The 20067-nt window shown below is 62.7% G+C and overlaps 1 protein-coding gene across 6 annotated transcripts; it reads right to left on the bottom strand.

Annotated features, from left to right (window-relative positions):
- Positions 1–142: 142 nt before the first annotated feature.
- MMS19 (MMS19 homolog, cytosolic iron-sulfur assembly component) lies at positions 143–20039 on the bottom strand. 6 transcript variants are annotated; one of them, XM_039546717.1, is made up of 32 exons: positions 19823–20039; positions 16412–16514; positions 15153–15201; positions 14320–14420; positions 13373–13458; positions 12759–12833; positions 12056–12125; positions 11770–11898; positions 11471–11532; positions 10330–10416; positions 9570–9644; positions 9049–9126; positions 8686–8824; positions 8272–8426; positions 8073–8151; positions 7644–7769; positions 7314–7395; positions 6917–7014; positions 4913–5053; positions 4380–4535; positions 3882–3981; positions 2839–2941; positions 2692–2766; positions 2468–2594; positions 2279–2379; positions 2142–2198; positions 1860–2046; positions 1181–1263; positions 942–1106; positions 799–858; positions 509–609; positions 143–423 (listed from the first exon to the last, which is right to left on the bottom strand). In XM_039546717.1, exons 1-32 carry the CDS (start codon positions 19967–19969, stop codon positions 396–398), a joined length of 3225 nt encoding a protein of 1074 aa, XP_039402651.1. In that variant the 5' UTR covers positions 19970–20039; the 3' UTR covers positions 143–395. The 6 variants fall into 6 exon arrangements, with proteins under 6 accessions (XP_039402651.1, XP_039402654.1, XP_039402653.1 ...); XM_039546720.1 differs by lacking the exon at positions 16412–16514 and adding an exon at positions 18723–18956 and having other exon boundaries at positions 19823–19947; XM_039546719.1 differs by lacking the exon at positions 16412–16514.
- Between the last annotated feature and the right edge of the window lie 28 nt (positions 20040–20067).

Here is a 20067-nt window from a genome sequence, read left to right as displayed (position 1 = left end):
GCCAGGGCCAGGCCAAACCCTCACCCTCAGGAGAGAGATGGAGAGACGGCAGGGGCCAGCTGCAGGGCTCCCACCTCCCCAGCAGGGGGTGCTAGGAGCAGCCTCGGGCCCCTCACCCCAGCCATCTTCCCCACTCAGGCCGTTAGCAAAACGTGTGTTTATTCGGCTGGCCCATGGATTCCATGCGCCGCCTACAAGTGGGCACGGCCGGGGGGGCAGGCGCCTGCCTTCCCTCCAGCACTGCAGGCAGCAGGAGCGGGGCCGCCCCGCAGCTCCGACGTGTGCTAGGAGCAGGCTGGCCTCCGGCAGGGGCTGCCGTCCTTCCCGGCCCGCTCTGGGAGGCTTGGCTGGTTAGTGGGTTCCTGGTTAGATTGTCAGTCAGTGCGGGCAGGGCCTCACCTGCCTGGGCTCCCCAGCAGGAACCTGCAGACACAGAACAGGCAGCATGGTCGGGGGGGGGCTCCAGGCTGTGTCCTGGGAGTCCCCTGCCGCACCCCCCTGCACTCACCATTCCCCACGGGCCACCACCGCCTCCTTCCGCACCAGCCGCTTCATGTCGTCCAAGGGTTTGGCCAGGGCCCGGATCACCCGCGGCTTGTAAGGGAGCAGCTGGAGGGGAGAGGTGCCCGTCAGTGTGGGCACTGCACGCCATGGAGCGAAGGGGGCTGGCTGCCCTGCCCTGCCCTGGGGAGCGTCCCCTCCCTCCACGCCCCCGGGGGAAGCACCCCTGGTCCCTGGCACTCGCCTTACCCCCCGAGGCCAGACACGGTGCCCAGCCTGCGCGGAGCGGGGACTTACCACGGGGATGGGCAGGCTGGTGAGCGCGTGGACACACTGCAGCGCAGCGATGCGGACGGCCTGAAAGACACGGAGCCGGGTGAGCGTGGGCGGCAGCGGGGCGGGGCGAGGCGGGGCAGGGAGGGGCAGGGCAGGGCACGCACCATGGCGGGGCTGGAGGTCAGGCCCAGGAACTTGGTGACCAGGGTGTCGATGTGCAGGCTCATGACGTGCGGCGCCTCCAGCAGCAGGGGCTGCAGGCAGCTGAGGGTGGAGAGCTGCACCACGCGGTCCGGGCAGGATAAGGCCTCGAGCAGCAGAGACAGCAGCTGGGGGGACACAGGCAGTGAGAGGCCCGTCGGCTTGGCCCCCTGGCCCCCCCCCGGCCCGGCCCAGCACTCACCGTGGGCAGCTCCGTCACCAGCACCGGCCTGGGCAGGTGGTTCAGCACATGGGACAGGCCCTTCAGGTAATTGGCCTTCACGCCTGGGGAGAGCAGAGGGCAGCTGGTCACAGCCCCGTTCCTGGGAGGGGCCATGCGCACACCAAGGGGGCAGCACCCCCGGAGCTGGCGGCCCTGCGGACACTGGGAGCTCATCCGGGAGAGGCCCAGGCAGCAGGAGGGGCAACCCAGGGGGCAGGGGGTGGCCTGGGGGAGCGACTTAGGGGGACTGGCAAGTGGCTGGGCCCAGGGGGTGGGAGGGGCAGGCAGCAGGGGCCAGCCGGGGTGGGAGCAGGCAGCCTGGGGGCAGTGGGAGGCAGGCAGCGGGGGCAGGAGGGGCAGGCAGCTGGGGGGAAGGGGCAGGCCAGCTGGCCCGGGCGGGAGTGGCCCAGGGGCAGGAGGGGCTGGCAGTGGGAGGGGCCCAGAGGGCAGGAGGGGCCGGCCATGGGAGGGGCCGGCAGCGGGAGGGGCCCGGGGGCAGGAGGGGCCGGCCGTGGGAGGGGCCGGCCGCGGGAGGGGCCCGGGGGCAGGAGGGGCCGGCAGCGGGAGGGGCCGGCCGCGGGAGGGGCCCGGGGGCAGGAGGGGCCCGGGGGCAGGAGGGGCCGGCCGCGGGAGGGGCCCGGGGGGCCGGCGCGCTCACCGGGGCCGGCGGCGTGGAAGCCCTGCACCAGCTTGGGCACGCTGTCGGTGAAGAAGCGCTGGCGGAACATGATGCGCACGTCGGCGTGACACCCCTTGTGCAGCACGTCTGGGGAGTCGGCCATGAGCAGGGAGAAGCCATCGGCCACAGTGGGGCCCAGCTCAGCGTCCCCCAGGAGGCCCAGCAACTGCAGGGGGCGAGAGGAACCGGGAGGCTGAGCGCGGGCAGGTGCCCCAGGCCTAAGGAGAGGGGCAGGGTCTCCCCGGGTGGGCGGCCGCTCACCTTGTCTGTCAGGCGGGAGCTCAGCGGATGGTAGCGCAGCACCAGGGCTTTGGTCACCTGCAGGGGCAGAGACCAGTCAGCTGGGGAGCCGGGCGGGCACTGCCAGCGCCCGCGCCCGCCCAGGCTGCCGTGCTTACCCAGAGGAGCAGGGCGAGGGCCTGGCTTCGGAGCGGGCCCTCGGCAAGGCCGGCCTCCATCCTGCTCACCGCCGTCTCCAAGAGCTGGTCCAGCTGCTGCCCTGGGGGGGGACGAGACAGGCTGATGGAGCCCTGCAGCGCCCCGGCCGAGCGCCCCGAGGCTGCCCAGCGCCCGCCCCACCCGCTTACCTGCCGGGTGCTTGTTCACCAGCCCCGCGAAGCACTTGGCAGCCGCGGTGGCGGTGAAGGGGCAGTCGCAGGAGCAGCTCAGAGCCAGCAGCTCCTGCAGCAGCCTGTCCTGCTGGGGAATCGGCACCTGGAAGAGACCAGAACCCAGTACGGACGCTGGGCGCTGCCCGCGCCCCATCCACACTGCCCCCGGCTCAAGCCGGGAATCCCATCCCCCGACTCACGTTCCTGGGCAAGGAGCAGACGAAGGCCATGAGCAGGGCGACGAGGCGTCTCTGTGCTGCCACGTGCTGCCCGCCCTGCAAGGGAACAGCAGCGCCAGCGTCACCAGCTGCCCGCGCCCCAGCCCCCCCCCGGCGCCCCCCACTCACCTGGAAGGGCTGGAAGGGGCAGGGGAAGCTGTCCTGGGGCAGGAAGGAGACCTCCCCGTCCAGGAAGAGAGGCACCAGCTGGGAGACGCTCTGGGCAGCCAGCCTGCGGGGAGACATGCAGGAGCCTCAGAGCCGTGGCCAGGCAGGTCAGCAGAGCGGCACTTCCACCCAGGCACAGCGCCCCCACTGCGAGGGAACAGCCCCTCCTCGCTCAACCCCCGGCCCCCCAGGAGGCAGAGCTGGGGGCTGAGCAGCAGGATGGGCACATGGTGGGACAAAGTGGAAAGTGTTTGTAATATTTTACGAGTCCGGCATGCGTCAGTTTCCCCTGCGCTGCTCCCCCGGGGGTGGGACAGGACTGTTTGCTCTCAGGACAGGCTGAGCCAAGGGTGGTGTCGCCTGGCTGGCCTGGCCTGGCCCCAGATCAGTGGAGATTTGAGACGCCGATGGCAAATCCAGTCCCCAGGACGCTGACACCCAGCGCCCCAGGGGACAGATCTCCCCACCTCTGCGCAGGGAGGCTGAGCCACCCCCTCCCCCCGCCAGCTGGAGATCAAAGGGCTGGGAGGAGCTGGGGGGCTCAGAGGGGGCTGCTGGAAGGAGTCGGACCAAGGAGGCCCCAGCCCGACAGAGCTGGAACCCAGGGGCTCCCTACAGCCTGGCCGGGCTCGGGGCTCCCCAGAATGGGCCGTGCTGGAACCTTCAGTTCTCTGGGCGACACGCCGGCCGGCCTGGGCCACGGCCAGTTACCGAACAAACCCGACTGTCTGGCGGCGCTGGGGGAGTCGCTGCGAACGCTGGGGCAACCTTCAGGGGCTAATGCCCAAGCCTCCCTCGGGGTCTGTCCCAGCTGGACCCGCTGCCTGGAGCTATGGGGGGTAGGAGGGGGGCTGCAAGGCCGGGGGTCCAGGCCACGGAGGTGGGGAAGCAGCGAGGCTTATCCAGGGGTTCTGGCACACTGACAGGCTCCTCTCAAGCTGGGGCCGTAGCACCAACCCTATGGCTCCGGGACGCGGCCCCGGTTCGGTGCCGGTGTTACTCACTCAGGGCACAGGTGGGCACTGGCCGCGCTGACGACGGGCACCATGGCAGTCAAGACCTCCTCCTCCAGCAGCAGCTTCCCCGGTGGCGAGTGGGCGTTCTCTGCAGCCAGTGGCGAGGAAAGGGCCAGGTCAGAGCCTGCCTGCAGCCCACAGGGCCTGCAGTGTGGGCTCAGGCGCCCCCGGAGTGCTCCCGGGCACTCGCAGGGCTAGGAGAAGGGCTACAAGGCTGGCGTGGCCATTGCAGGTCCTCTCACCAGCAGGGACCGGGTACTGCCACCAATGGAACCTTCCCTTTCATGCTCCAGACTGTGACGACGCCTCCCCGAGGGCGCCACGCCTGGCAGGGCAGCTGAGCCCAGCCCTGGGGGCTGCCCAGGCACAGGGACAGCATCTGTCCTGGGTGCCTTTAGCTGCTTTCCAGCCTGAAGCCCCCGGTCGGACCCCAACGAGCCACCAAGCCCCCGACTGCCCCCTTCCATGCCCGAGCGTGGGCCTCACCTTGCATGGCGGCCTGCACCGTGACAGCGAGCAGGCAGGGCACCACGGTCTGGTGGTAATACCAGCAGCTCTCGGCATCCCGCTGGCACTGCACCGCCACCCGCTGCAGGCTCTGGCACACGGCCACCGCGTCACAGGCCCCCGCTGGCACGGTCCCTGCAGGGCAGAGAGTGCCATGAATATGACTCCGGCACAGCGCGCGCCAACACTCCCCCGCTCCGGGGCTCAGGAGGTGGCAGATGCCAAGCAGCACACGGACAAATTATGAAGTGCCCCTGGGCCAGCTCAAAGCTCCAGCCCATGAGGCACAGCAAGGTACCAGCTCTGCTAATGCTCCTCAACCCCGACCCGCAGCCCCCTGGTAGCCCAGCCCTGGGCACCTCCCCCCCCCAGGGTTCTGCTGACGCCCCTCAACCCCTACCCCCAGGCCCAGACTCCAGCTCACACATCTCTGCTGATGCCCCATCTGGCGCCCCCTGCTGGCTCCCTCCGGAACCCACGAAGGCTCCGGCAGGATTCCCCGGTGGCTTTACCTTTCGGCACCTGCCGCAGACACTGCAGCAGGACAGGAACCGTCTCGCGCACTATCCCGGGGTGTGTGGACACGGCTGCCAGCGCCTGCAGGCAGCGCGCCCGCAGGGAGTGCGTGGATCGCCTGCCCTCCTCCTCCCGCTCTGAAAGAAGCGGCACATGGATGAGACCCAGGGCACAGGCTGGCGGCTCAGGATCAGGGCGGTGGTGGGGGAGCAGAGAGACTGGAGACCGGGCACAGCCTGACCTCCCCAGCTGGGATCCGCCCTCAGCCCAGCCCTTTGAAGCACTGCCAGGGCCCAGCCCGGCCCTAGGGCGATGCTGCCATGGCACGGCCATCAGGGAGCCAGCTCTGCTCTGAGCGCCAGGGCCAAGCCGCAGCAGCAGGCTGGCAGTGACAGGAGGGAAGGGAGAAGGGGAGTCTCGGGGGGGGAGGCAAGGCTCTGTATGGCATAGAATCAGAGAATCGTAGGACTGGGAGGGACCTTGAGAGCTCGGCTACTCCAGCCCCTGCACTCAAGGCAGGACTAAGTATTATCCAGACCAGCCCTGACAGGGGTGTGTCCAACCCGCTCTTAAAAACCTCCAGTGATGGACATTCCACAACCTCCCTAGGTAATTTATTCCAGTGCTTCACCACCCGGACAGGTAGGAAGTTTTTCCTAATGTCCAGCCTAAACCGCCCTTGCTGCAGTTTAAGCCCATTGCTCCTTGTCCTGTCCTCAGAGGTTAACAAGGACAATTTACCTCCTTGGAACAATACTTGAAAACTGTTCTCATGTCCCCTCAGTCTTCTCTTCTCCAGATTAAACAAACCCCATTTTTTCACTCTTCCCTCATAGCTCATGTTTTCTAGACCTTTCATCATTCGTGTTGCTCTTCTCTGGACTTTCTCCAATTTGTCCACATCCTTGCTGCAATGTGGCGCCCAGAACTGGACACAATACTCCAGCTGAGCTCTATCAGCGCAGAGTAGAGCGGGAGAATCACTTCTCCTGTCTGGCTCACAACACTCCTGCTAAGACAGCCCAGGATGATGTTTGGTTTTTTTGCGACAGCCCTTACACAGGTGACTCATATTTAGCTTGTGATCCACTGTGACCCCCGATCCCTTTCCGCAGGACTCCTCCCTAGGCAGCCATTTCCCACTTTGTATCTGTGCAACTGATCGTTCTTTCCTAATTGGAATACTTTGCATTTGTCCTGATTGAATTTCATCCCATTTACTTCAGACCATTTCTCCAGTTTGTCCAGATCAGTTTGAATTTTGATCCTGTCCTCCGAAGCACTTGCAGCCCCTCCCAGCTTGGTATCATCAGCAAACGTTACATGTGCACTCTGTGCCATTATCTAAATCACTGATGAAGATATTGAACGGAACCGAACTCAGAACTGATCCCCGCAGGACCCCACTCGTTATGCCCTTCCAGCCTGACTGTGAATCACTGATAACTACTCCCTGGGAACCATTTTCCAACCAGTTATATGCACCCACCGTATAGCAGCTCCATCTAGGAGCTGTGCATAGCATGGGCACTGCAGTGACAGGTGTGTGCGGGAAAGTGCCAGTGAGGGGGGCGTGGCTCCGTACAGCGTGGCAGGAACACTGCAGTGCAGGGGGAAGGAGAAGCAGGGTGCCAGTGAGGGGGGCGTGGCTCCGTACAGCGTGGCAGGAGCACTGCAGTGCAGGGGGAAGGAGAAGCAGGGTGCCAGTGAGGGGGGCGTGGCTCCGTACAGCGTGGCAGGAGCACTGCAGTGCAGGGGGAAGGAGAAGCAGGGTGCCAGTGAGGGGGGCGTGGCTCCGTACAGCGTGGCACGGGCACTGCAGCGGGGGGAGGGAGAAGCGGGGTGCCAGTGAGGGGGGCGTGGCTCCGTACAGCGTGGCAGGAGCACTGCAGTGCCGGGGGAGGGAGAAGGGGGGTCCCAGCCTCTCCCAGGGTGGTGGCGATGGGACCTTCCCCCAGGTGGAGAGTTGCCCCCCCGCCCACACAAGCCGGGCCCCGTACCTGACTGTAACTCCTCCGCTAGCCTCTGCACCATGCGCCCTGAGAAGGCCCCGGGGTAGGTGGGGGCCAGAGATCCTGCGGCCTCCATCGCGGCCACGCTGTGGGGAGGAAGAGAAGAGGTGAGAGCCGCCGGGTGGGGCCAGCAGGGTCCCACCCCAGCCACACGCAGCGGGCAAAGGGCTCGGAGCACAGCACCGCGGGGAGACAGGCTGGGTTCACAGCCCCTCAGTAGGGGAGCTGGTGGCTTCGCCCCAACCCTGGTCACTCCTCCATTCCCGCGGCAGGCCCCGGTGTAGTTCTTGGGGGCACCGGGCACCCGGGACCCCAGGAGCCCAGGCATGCTGGGTTTGTTCTAGCCAGGCCTGCCCACAGGCCAGGGAGCCCCGCAGCCACTCACCGGCTCTGAGAATCGTCTGCGTGCAAGACGAGCCGGGTCAGGTGATCCACGACCAGCTGCACGTCGGGGGGAGCCAGGAGCCCTGAAACGAGACACGGCTGAGCTGTGTCAGGCCCAGTGCCCAGGGCACTGCCCCGCCCCGCCCCCACGGCCTGCAGCGCCATCTAGTGCCCCCAGGTGCTGCCACAGCCCAGCCCAGCCAGCGGGGAACAGGGCCCCAGGGCGCCCCCTACGATCAGCACCCTGCAAGGGACTGACACCGGCCCATAACCAGACAGCCCCCCCGAGCTGCCAGCACCAGCGTCCCCCCTCCCCCGGGAAGACACCAACCTGGCAGCGTGCCCAGGACGGTCAGGGCTCGGATCCCCACCAACTGCAGCTGCACGCTGGGGTCCGTCAGTGCCGAGAACAGCACGGAGCACAGCGGGGCTCGGGAACACAGCAGGGCGCTCTCCTCTGGGGGACACAGACACAGCGTCATGGCCCTGCGGGCACAAGTCCCAGCACCTCCACCCCACAGGCACCATCCGGCCTGAGGGCTGCACAGATTTCACACACAGCACACCTCACCCACCACAGAAGTGCAGCCACCTCTGAGGTGGGACGCAGCAGCTGGTTCATCTGCACGTCAGTTTGAAACACTAATACTGAATGTGCTGCCGGCCCATCCCTGCGCCTAGGACCAGTCCGGACCGTCGGGGGCACCGTGGAAGCAGGTGATGGCCCCCCATGCTGGGGGGGTTGGGTTAAGAGCCTCACCTTCATCCTCGTGCCCCCACTTCTGCTGCAGCTCTAAGAAGCCCAGAAGCATCTCCAGGATCGTCCTCCGCTGGCTGCTCTACAAGGGAGCAAGGCACAGCCCAAGTCAGAGCCCCTGCTCAGAGCTGGGAGGGGGTCCTGTGCAGTGTCCCAGCACCAGGCCCCCCCCGTGCACACTGCTCTGGCGGGCGCCCCTCACCTGTGGGTGCTGGTTGTACTGCTCCAGCAGCAGGGGAACGACGCTGCTGGTGATCCGGTGGCCGGCTCGGAAGGAGGCGCCCGCCGCTGCCTGCAGGAGCTTGGCGCTCGGCCATACCAGCTTCATATCAGGCTCGCAGAGATGGTGCCTGCAGTCTGAGAGAGCAGGCGTCAGCTACGTCCCCCGGAGCCCCAGGCCACGCTGCTGCTCTCCGCTCCCCCAGAGCCCGCAGGCGCCCCTGCCATGCCAACCCTCTGCTGGGAAGGGTGTGACCCTGGCAGTTCCCCAGGCTTATCCCCCAGTCCATGCTCCCCGGCATGTCCTGGCGGTGGGGAGAGCCGGGAGGGGACAGTCAGTGCACACAGCCCCCAGAGCCGGCCGTGGGGCCCCGTGCAGGGCCCCTGCAGGAGGTACCTTGCAGGATACCGCTCAGGAAGGAGTCTAGCAGGTCCTCAGTGTCCGAGCTGAGCACGGAGCGGGACAGACAGGCAGCCAGGCCGCGCAGCGCAGCCAGAGCCTCCACCTCGACCTTCTCGCTGGCCGTCTGGAACACCTGGGGGAGGGAGTCAGACATGGCCAGATGCCGGCCACTGAGCACTGGGCCCCACCCCAAACGCACTCCCCAAAAGCCCCGAATAGCCCCGATGGGGTCTGGGCTTTGCCCAGGTTCCCCCCAAGCCTCGTGTTCTGGGCAGGGCTGCCAAGGCCGACCGCAGTGCTCTGGGGCTCTCCTGTGAGGAGGGGGAAGACTCGCCCGTGGGGCCCAGCTGCACTCACCTCCCGGCGCAGGGACGACCAGAGGCTGGGGAGGAATTCCTGCAGCTCCTTCTGCCCGTAGATGGTGCAGCAGGCGCCCTGCAGGAGGGAGCCAGGACAGACGTTAGGGAAGAGCCAGCAAGGGAGGGGGCCGGAGAGCAGGGACCCCCCCGCCAGGGCTCAGCCCGCCAGGCTGGCTGTGGGCAGGGCTGCAGGGATAACCGCACTAGGGCCAGGGAGGAGAGACCCAGTGCTCCCACTCCCTTCAAGGCAGCAGCGAGCGTGTAGCAGTAGAGTTTGGTGTTTGTATTTTTATAACTGAGAACGAAGGAGAAAGGATCAGAGCGTAGTATGATTGTATTCTGCTGGGATGTGGTTTTTTCCCCAACAACCCAGGGTCGTTCCTTCCTGCTGCTATCCAGTCGGGGTGGCCGGCAGAATACAATCAAATCAATACATCCGACATTATTATCCTTTATCCTTCCTTCTAAGTTCTACAAAACACAAACAATAAATCCTACTGCTACACCTGTCCCCCGTACCAGGGTCTGCAGGGAGTCCAGCTTGGCGCTCTGCATCTCCGAGTCCATCTTCTCGATTAGCAGCGGCAGCAGGAACTGCAGAGAGAGAGAGAGAGGCGGTCAGGCTCCCTGGACCCAGTCCAGCACCCAAGCCCACACTGCCAGCTCCCCCGTCCCTGGACAGAGGCAGGGCTGCAGGTGCAGAGCCTTCCCCAGTGCATGGCTGCCAGCAGCCACCCTGAGCTCGCAGGGCAGGGGACATTTCCAGGGGAGGCCCAGCCATCAGCTGCCATCTTCCCCCAGAGCGCTGAGACGTAGCACAGAGCACGTGGTGTCAGTGCCGGAGCCAGCCTGGCCGCTCCCAGCCATTCACACCAGAGCGGCGTACGTTCGTGACAGGGAGGGGCACCAACCAAGGGAACCACACCCCAAGGGGCAGGGGGATTCCCCGGCTGTGCCATTTTTAAAGCAAGCTGGGATGTTTTTCTAAGGATTATTTCAGGGCAGGTCTCCAGCCTGTCACACAGGGGGTCAGACCGGACGATCACAACGGCCCTGGGATCTGTGAATTCCCTTCTCCCACCACGGTGCGCCATGCAGGGAGCTGCCTCTGCTCAGAGGTGCCGCCCGCGGCTCTGGAGAGGGGCCGGTGCCCAGACCAGCACGTCCGGTCCTACAACCCAGAGCCCAGGGCATGGAAACACCAGCCCGCCCTCCCTCCAGCTCAGAAGGACGATGCTCCTCGGCATAGCTGCTGCTGCCCACCTGAGGGGCGTCGTACCTCGGCAAACTGGGGCGTGGAAGCCAGCACGGCCCGGAGGCTCACAATCAGGTCCTCTCTCTGAATGCAATGAGGGTCGTTGGGGGGCTGGAACGGAAGCACAAAGAGCAGGACGCCCGTCAGACAGATTCCCCAAAGAACAGAACAAGCAGCAAAACATGCCGCCATGGCTGAACCAGAGTAAAAGAGGCCGTTAGAGATTTAAAGGCGTCTTTTAAACCCTGCAAATCAAACTCTACTGAGGAAAACAGAAAGGAGCATAGACTCTGGCAAGTTTCTTTGCATGGGTCTTCACGGCTGAGGATGTGAGCGAGATTCCCACACCTGAGCCAGTCTTTTTAGGTGACACATCTGAGGTGTCATTAGAGGAGGTTTTGGAACAAACTGATAAACAGTAATAAGTCACCAGCAATAAGGACCAGATGGGATTCACCCAAGAGTTCTGAAGGAGCTCAAAGATGTGAAACTGCAGAAGTATTAATGGTGGTATGTAATCTACCACTTAGATCACCCTCTGTGCTAGGTGACTGGTGGACAGCTAACGGGACACCAATTCTTAAAAAGGCTCCAGAGGCGATCCCGGCAATTACAGGCCAGTGAGCCTAACTTCAGTACCAGGAAAACTGGATGAAACTTGAGTGAAGAACGGAATTACCAGACAGAGATGAACATAATTTGTTGGGGAAGAGTCGACATGGTTTTTGTAAAGGGAACTCAGGCCTCATCAATCTACTAGAATTCTTGGAGGGGGTCAACAAGCACGTGGCCAAGGGGGATCCAGTGGATCCAGTGTACTTGGACCTTCAGAAAGCCTCTGTCAAGGTCCCTCACCAAAGGCTCTTACGTACAGTAAGCTGCCATGGGATAAAATCCATGATCCTCTCGGGGACTGGTTACTGTTTAAAAGAGAGGAAACAAAGGGACCAGAGACCAGCAATACCAGGCAAACGAACCTGGCCTCACGCACAGCGTCCTGCCCTCAGAAAGGTCCTCGGCCTACGACACCGAGACCCACAACAGGCCGCTCACCAGCCTCGGTTCTCACCTTGCCCCTCTTCCCCCCAGCCCTGGCCAGCACAGGGCCCCATGGGAACACGCTGACGGGCGATGCACAAGGTACGGGGAGGGGAGACTCACTCACAGGAGTAAAATCAATGGGGAAGTAGCAGGATGTCACTTCAAAGAGCTCCTCCACGAAGGGACCTGCGGGGAGAGAACAGAAATGGCTCAGTCCCAGGGCCACCCCACAGGAGACCAGGCCAGGCGCCCGACAGGCGTCACCCAGGCCAGGGGCCAGCAGCTCTGGAGCCAGCCCAAGGCAGCTCAGGATCACAGGGGCCTGCAAGGGTGGTGGATGCCCAGGAGGCCGGCCCCTCCAACAGCAGGGGGCCCCTCAAGCTGCCTGCAGGGCTGCCAGCAGCAGGGCTGCCAGGCGCTTACCCAGCACATAGTCCTTGAGGATGAGGTCGCGGACAATCTGGAAGGCAACCAGCAGATTGCGAGGGTCCTTCTCCCCGTCCATCACCTGGATGAAGCCGAAAGTGAAGTCGGCGGCCAGGCCCTTCAGCTCTGCAGAGGGAAGGAGCAGGCACAGCGATGGCCCAGGGTCCCCACAGCTCAGCTACTGGGCCAAGCCACGGGGCACTGCCAGTGGGCTCCCCCCTGCCCCCAGCCAGGCCACAGCGCCCACCCTCCCCACTTCCAGCGGGTCACCTCCCGGCCTCACCTTCCTCTCTGGTGCGCATGAAGTTGGTGATGATGCTGTAGACCGTGTGGCGATCCAGCTGCGGCAGGGACTGGAGGGGAAGAGTGGAGGAGTTAGGAGAACTCACAGATCACGCCCACTGTGCTCCAGAGCAGAGGGATCACGGCACCGCTGACTGGGGGCTGGAGGCACTACGCCACACGGTGCTGCCAGGTGACGGGACGCCAACACGAAGGACACGCGCCCCCGGGGGAGAGGCGTTCGTGTGGCACACGGGTGTGCGCAGGAGGAGTGCGAGGGCATTACACGAGGCTGGGCAATCGTCTCACAGAACAGGAGGTCTAACCCTGGCCTGCAGAACAGCCTGAAGGACCCTATCCCGCCCTGGCCAGAGGGGTGGGGGCGCGGACCAGATGGGACCCAAGGCTCTGCTCTCTGAGACTTTTCCAACCACTCCCCAGAAGGGAGCCGGCTCCTGAGCAGCCCTGAGCCGCCAGCCAGCAGGGAGTCCCCAGGGACCAGCGCTGCCTTCCTCCAGGCATGGCTTGAGCCACACCACCACGCCGGGGGGGGGGCACAGAGGAGCAGGAGCTGTGCCGCTAGCCAAGAGGCAGCCTGGCTCACCAGACCATGCACGTGACATGTTACCCTGGCCCCGGGGGGCGCAGACAGAAGCTGGGAGGGGCCCGCAAAGGGGGGTGACAGACGGGCTCTGGCCGCTCACCTGAACGTGCACCTCCTGGAAGATGGCTTTGAGCACAGACACGGCCAGGCCTGGCGCCAGCACCTCGCACAGGCTCTGGGGACACAGGGAGAGAAAAGCAAGGTACAGCGCAGAGCTGCCAGCCAGCACCGGAAGGTGATCTGCAGCAGAGTGGGGTGCCCCACGCTATCCCCCCCCCACAGGACAGGATTGATCAGCTGTCCCCTCACACCCTGCACAGAGCCCACAGGCTAATCACACTAACGATTCAATCACCTCGGCCCAGCCAAATCCTGCGCCAGAGGGACCCACCCGCTCCTGGGAGGAGCTAGTCCGTGGCCATTAACATGTAAGAAGGGTGATCCAACCTCCTGCTTCAAGGGCTAAGCTGCCCTTGCCCCCACCCCCCCAGGGTCAGGAAGGCATCTGCCCTCCCCCCATGCATTAGAAGTGGCTTCAGCTCCTTCGGAAGCATCCTACGTGTGGAGGAGATGAGACAATGGCTGCTGCAGCACAGACTGTTCCCCCCCGCCCCTAGACGGACAGATGCTGCTGGTTCCCAGCTCTGCCCTGGAACCCTTCTCCCGGGGGGCTGGCCGGCGAGGGGGCTGTAGCAGCAGGAGACACGAGCTCACCAGCGCGTGGAGTCCCTGCAGCACAGCAGGGATCACAAGGTGATGATCCTTCAGCCGGTTCTCATAGAACAGGACCAGGTGTGTCACTGCACAGAAACAAACACCTGAGATGTGAGACCCCCAGCTCTGTGGGCTGAGTCCACACCTCCCCGAGAGCCATGGCACCTGGGACAGGGCAGCAGAGAGAACCCAATGCACTTCCTGGTGAGCACCTGGCTCTGGAGCGGCTGCAGGCTTTCTGCCATCAGCAGCAGCACCCCCTCCCCCGGATGGGCCCCCCCCGGACACCTCTCTACCCCAAGAACAGCCCTTTCTGCACCCCATGGCTGAGCGCTAATGAAGTGAGGCTCTGCCCATGGCTGGGTGGAACCAGATAAGGGCCTGGGCGTAAGTGCATGTGCAAAGACCGGGCCAGGAGCTGACAAGTCAGCTCAGCCAAGCAGAGACACACCACAGCAGCCTGGGATTCCCCCCACCCGGTTCCAGACACGTTCCTCTGCCCTGAATCACAGCCCAGAGCACCCTGGGGCCACTGCGGCAGGAAGCAGATGCCAGAAGCCAGCTCACAGCACCTGTGTTCTCTGCTGCTGCAGGGGAACACTCAGAGCCCTGGCATGAGAGCGCCTTGGAAACAAACAGTGACCCCTTTCACACAGCAAGGCTCCCAGTGCAACCCCCCCCTTATAAATTCAAACCACATTGTTTTATATGTAACGCTATGATAAATGCTGGAGCCAAGCGGGGTTTGGGGATGGAGGCTTGCAGCTCACAACCCCCAGGAAATAACCTTGCAACCCCCTGAGGTGTCCCAACCCCCCGGGCGCTACGGCACATCATGCACATGGGAAGTCAGCCAGCTACCAGAGCAATGCCCATGCTGAGCTGCACCCACTCCCGTGTCCAGGGCTGCAGTCACACCGGGAGAAGGGGGCTGGCACGGCCCCTACCTTCCTCCTCTTGGAGCATGGAGTGACATTGGAGCAGGACCTGGGACAGCAGCTGGAGGCCTCGCCCACGCGTGCGAGGTTCTGTATTCTCAAGGCAGGACCTAAAGGGGGGGTGGAGAACGATGACAGGGCTGCGGTGAGCAGAGCCCACACTCAGTGTGTACAAGTGAGGGGGAGAGTAGTGGTCAGAGCAGGGGCCGGCAGCAAGGACTACTCTGCTCTGTGCCCAGTTCTGGCACTGGCTGCATGGCCTTGGCAAAGTCACGTCCCCACTTGGTAACACAGGACCCCGCCTGCCCTCGGGGGAGCAGGACTGGGGACCTCGCCCACTCATCTGGCCAGGGCTTTGGAGTTGACACCAGAGGCCTCTCCCCCCCACCAATACATCCACAACAGAGAAACCCCAATGCTCTGTTAGCAGGAGCCCGGCAAAGAAATGGCTCTTGGTTCCGACTGGCCGCAGGGACTGGGACAAGGACAAGGACCCTTCCCTGAGAGCACCCACCCAGCAGGGAACTCCCGGGGAAGATGGGGGGGGGGGGCAGTTACTCTGGATCCTGGCAGGCAAAGATTTGGTGGCGACTCCTGCTCGGTTTGGGTCCCAGAATTCATTCTCCTGAAGCAACCCGGTATGCAGGGGCTGGGCAAGGGCAGGGGCACTCAGTCATCCCCAGAGGGGGCGCTGCCTGGTTCCGATCCAGCCAGAGTGCACAGGGGGTCTCGGCCCCAGGCCAAGGGAGCGACACAAAGCCCCCTTTGCCTCTAACGCTCCTGCTCCTGACTCTCCCGAGCCGGAGGAGGAAGAGGGAGGTGGTGTACGAGGTTCCTCTCACCCCAGGGCTTCCACGATCTCCAAGATGGTCCAGCTTCCCGCTTTCACCCCTAGGAAATGAGACAAATGGTGAGCCAGGGAGAGCCCAACGCATCCCTCAGACTGACAGGGCCCCAGAGCGCGGGGCTGGGCTGCTCGTCCTCTCCGGGGAAGGAGAGGCAGGCCTAGCTGATGGCACAGGTGCCATGCGTTTCCCTGGCACTGGGGGAATTACGAGGAATTGTGGTGCTTGGCAGGGGCTGGTGTACACACGCCAGCTCCTGAGGAGACAATAGGCTGGGGACGGTTTTACGAAGTCTCTGCATCGCCTGGTGCAGCACAACTCGGTGCCACACAAGCGTCTGAGTTCCAGTCCCACGCGGGGATCCCTTCCTCTGGCTCCCTATGCAGCCTCACTGGGCAAGGGGGTGGAATACATGGGAATACACAGCCATGGGAGCTGGGGCTGGTTGCCTTCAGCAGAAAAGTCCAGCCCTGGGATCCAGTGTTTTGGTGCCATCTTTGCTTAGCGGGCGGCCCGAGTGGGACAGCATCAGGAGTCCCAGGTTCTATTCCTAGCTGTGGCTCAGATCCCTCAGGAAGGTCATGTCATCTATCTGTGCCTCAGTTTCCCTACCAGTAAAGCAGGTGTAAGTCACCAGCAGAGGCCTCTTTAAATGTCCGTAACACACACTGAGAACTTCGGAGGGACAGCACCAGAGAAGAGCTAATACTGCACTACTGATGTCATCCAATGATGTGATTTGCTGTCCTGGATGGCGTTCGGCACGTGCTGTCAATTACTGGCGCACGAGGGGGTTACCTGACACACACTCATCTGGTGTTCCTAGCTGGCCACAGCCCTCCGCCCACCCCCCCGCCAACTCCAGGGCCACATCCTCCCCACAAAGCAGGGCAGGGAGAAAGCAGAATCCCTGTCAGTGGAGGGGCATTGCAATCAACACTGTCCCCACGTGACTGGCAGGGCAGCCACCCACTGAGCATGCTCTGGGTCAACATTCTGTCCCTCTCCCAGGCTTTCAGTCCTCAGCTCGTGTCCCCCACCCTGCTGCAAACACTGCTTAGGCTCCGGCTAGCCCAGCTCATGCCCCTGGTAAGTACCGGTAGTTCAGTCGATCTCCCCGGTATTGGGCCCACGAAGGAGGAAGGAACCTGTAAGGTTAGCACACCAGGCAGCTTGCTAACTTCAAATGCTGGTCAGGAGAAGCCGAGCCCAGAAGCAAGAGGGTCAAGAGGTTTGTGGTGGGCAGGTGGAGCTACCTGAACAGGCGTAGGACGAGAGGCACGGAAGGGCTGCAGGAGGACTGGTTACTCTCAGGCAGGGAGACCTGGAGAGTGGGCCCTGGATCAGCAGCACAAGGACCTGGAACAAAATGCTGCTACTGACTGTCGGGAACCGGAGATTGGTTTTCACTAGCAGGCTTCTGGGAATTACTACACTGATGTACATGAACAAATGATGCCCAGAAGCAGGCTTTGCATCAGACAGTGCGAAATGATGTTCCCTTCATGGGTGGAAGAAAGGGGAAACTGAGGCAGGCATCCCCGTCATGCTGCAGCCTGCTGCTGGAGAGCATCCAGCCCTTGACCTGCACAAGGCAGTCTGTAAGTGAGGAGCCTCAGCAGAGCTATGGGAGGAGGACTGGAATAGTAGGGGCATGCAGGCCAGAACCGACAGGCACTGGGCGAGCTAGGAAGAGCCCAGAACTAGAATCGCAGGGGTGCCACGGGTCACCAATCATTGAAGGGCACTGCCAGAACTGCGTGTGGAAAAGCGGAAATGGAATCGCACAGGAGTGGGTTAGGATGCAATGAAGTTGCATCGGAAACTCCAAGAAGGAAACATGTAATGTGCAAATCTGAAAGAAGCTCAACTGTCAAGTCTCCTTCCTTAAACTGTCTCCTAAGAGGCCAGGACCACCACACCTCCAAGGACTCTAACCCTGAGCAATGAACTTCTGCACTTGCAAAGGCAAGATTTAAAATAATACCTACAGAGAGGCGTGTTTCCTCATAAACAGGAAAAGGCGGAAGTATAGTGACTTAACCATGACAAGTTACAAACGCTTCTTGAGGTTAACTACCTGCTCATTCGGCTATGTTCTGAGGCTAGAGCATTTGCTCAATTCTCGGGTGACCGGAGGCTTGAGTATTTTCACCGAGTAACCGCATCAGCCTATGAAAGACACCTTTTGTTGACTGTGCCAGCAGTGGATATCACTATAGGGTTGAACATGGTATAGCCATAAGCACAGGCAAGATCCAATTGTGCTCAGCATGGTTTCAAAAACTATGGTAAACCTGTGAAACTCTCAGCATCGTCAATCTACGGTGGTATGGCAGAGAGTGCCAAAGGTTAATATCCATTGTGTAAACCAGTACTTCCACGCATCACTTTGTGCTGTCTTTCCATGTTGTTGTTCTCATGAGGTCTGGGGTGAACAGAAGTGCAGGATTTACCTTCTCTGTACCATTCATTCGTGTACAGCATGTTCCGCTGATTTGTCTCCACTCTACACTAAACACTCCCAGCCTTTTGTCTCTCTTTCCAGACCTCTAATCATTGCTGCATCCTGTCATTTCTTCTAGAGCCTTTCAAATGTGGTGGCCAGGAACGAGGACGTCCTCAAGGTGAGTGTGTGATGGATTTCATAGTGTGGGGGGAGTTCAAATTGTTCCTTCCAACAAACATCAACACGAATTTTACTTGCCATCATGTTAGCCAATGACATTCTGCATTATCTGCTAGCTTTGCCAGCTCAGCCCTTTCCCCAACTCACTGGTAAACATGTTACAAACCAACAGTCCCTGTACAGCCCCCCGACCCAGACCATGTACGCCTACTGCTCTCTTAGCTCCTTTCCAAACCAATGCCAGGTTAGTCCCTAGACGCAGCCATACAGCCTTGTGTCCTTAAAAGCCAAATTCCAGATGCGGCAGAATCCCTTAATATAACAGTCACCGAATTACTGGTACAAACAGAATGGCAAGTTCTCTGGGGAACCGAACAGCACAAACCTTGTCAAGAGAATCTTGGAAATGTGGGGCTGGAAGAGATCTCAAGAAGTCCTTTAGTCCAGCCCCCTGCACTGGGGCAGGACTGAGTAAACCTAGACCATCCCTGACAGGTGTTTGTCTAACCTGTTCTTAGAAACCTCCCATGATGGGGATTCCACAGCCTGCCTTGAAGCCTGTTCCAGAGCGCAACTATCCTTACAGATTAAGCCCAATACTTCTTGTCCTATCCTTGATACACATGGAGAACTGATCACCATCCTCACTAACAGCCCTTAACACAGTGGTCTCCAACCTTTTCTGGGTGGCAGATGCCGGACGACAAGCCACTGAGGACCGTGGCCGGCGGACAAGCATCCGCCAAAATGCCGCTGAGAAGAGGCAACATCAAGAGGCGTCACTGCCGAAATGCCGCCGAAAATTGGCAGCGCCGCCTATTGGTCTGCCAGCCAGTACACGGGCGCACATAGACGCCATGGCGTTGGGGACCACTGCCTTGACACATCTGCAGACTATTATCAGATTTCCCCCCCAGTCTTTTCTCACGCAAACGTGCCTTTTATTAACCATCCTTCACATGCCAGGTTTTCTAAACCGTTTATCATTTCTGCTGTTGTCTTCTGGACTCTCTCTCTCTCATGCCCATCTTCCCCGGAGCGCGGGGCGCCCACACTTGGACACAGCAGTGCAGCTGAGGCCTCGCCAGCGCCCAGTGCAGTGGGGATGGTTACCTCCCACACCTCACCTACCACAGGAGAGACCTATCCCACCACGAGAGGTGCCAGGGAACCTACACACAGGAAAGGCAGCCAGTGACCAGGCCACAGCAACCCCAGAAGGTGCAGATGTCACCCAAGTCACCTGGAACACTCTTTTCCTGTAGCCAGTCTTGCCCACCCACCCCCAGGCAAGTGGCCCTGACCATCCTAACCCAGATTCCCAGCATCCCCACTAGCCCCCAGTGCCCTGCCTCCCAGCACACTGCCACGCATCCCCACTGCCCCAGCCCTACATCCCCCCAGCCCCGCCCCATGTCCCACACCCACCCTGCCCCAGCCCCAGCCCCGCCCCACATTCCTCAGCCCCGCCCCATGTCCCACCCTGCCCCAGCCCCCCCCACATTCCTCAGCCCCGCCCCACATCCCCCCAGCCCTGCCCCATGTCCCCCCAGCCCCAGCCCCGCCCCATGTCCCCCCAGCCCCAGCCCCGCCCCATGTCCCCCCAGCCCCAGCCCCGCCCCATGTCCCACACCCCCCAGCCCCACATCCCCCAGCCCCGCCCCATGTTCCACATCCCACCCTGCCCCAGCCCCAGCCCCCGCCCACATTCCACATCCCCAGCCCCAGCCCGCCCCATGTCCCACCCCCAGCCCCACATCCCCAGCCCCATGTCCCACCCCCACATCCCCAGCCTCGCCCCATGTCCCACCCCAGCCCCACATCCCCAGCCCCGCCCCATGTCCCACCCCCACATCCCCCCAGCCTCGCCCCATGTCCCCCCAGCCCCAGCCCCGCCCCATGTCCCACAGCCCCAGCCCCATGTCATCCCCAGCCCGCCCCATGTCCCCCCAGCCCCAGCCCCGCCCCATGTCCCACCCCCCAGCCCCACAACCCCCAGCCCCGCCCCACGTCCCCCCCGCCCCGCGCCGGCCGGTACCTGCCGCCACCTCGGCCGCCCGCCCGTCCTGCAGCCCGGACACGAAGTCCCGCACCCAGCCCCGCAGGGCTCCGCCCGGCCCCTCAGCACCGGCCACCGCCGCCGCCATGATGCGCTGGGGGGGGCGGGGGACAACCACAGGCGCATGCGCGCCAGAGAGCGACCACCCTCCCGTCACGTTGGACAGGCGGGACAAAATCTGTCACGTGACAAACGGGCCCGGGAGCTGCCAGTGCGCGTGCGCG

The sequence above is a fragment of the Mauremys reevesii genome, linkage group 7, assembly GCF_016161935.1.
Source record: "Mauremys reevesii isolate NIE-2019 linkage group 7, ASM1616193v1, whole genome shotgun sequence".
Lineage (NCBI taxonomy): Eukaryota > Metazoa > Chordata > Testudines > Geoemydidae > Mauremys > Mauremys reevesii.
This window is presented reverse-complemented; position numbering and strand designations above follow the sequence as displayed.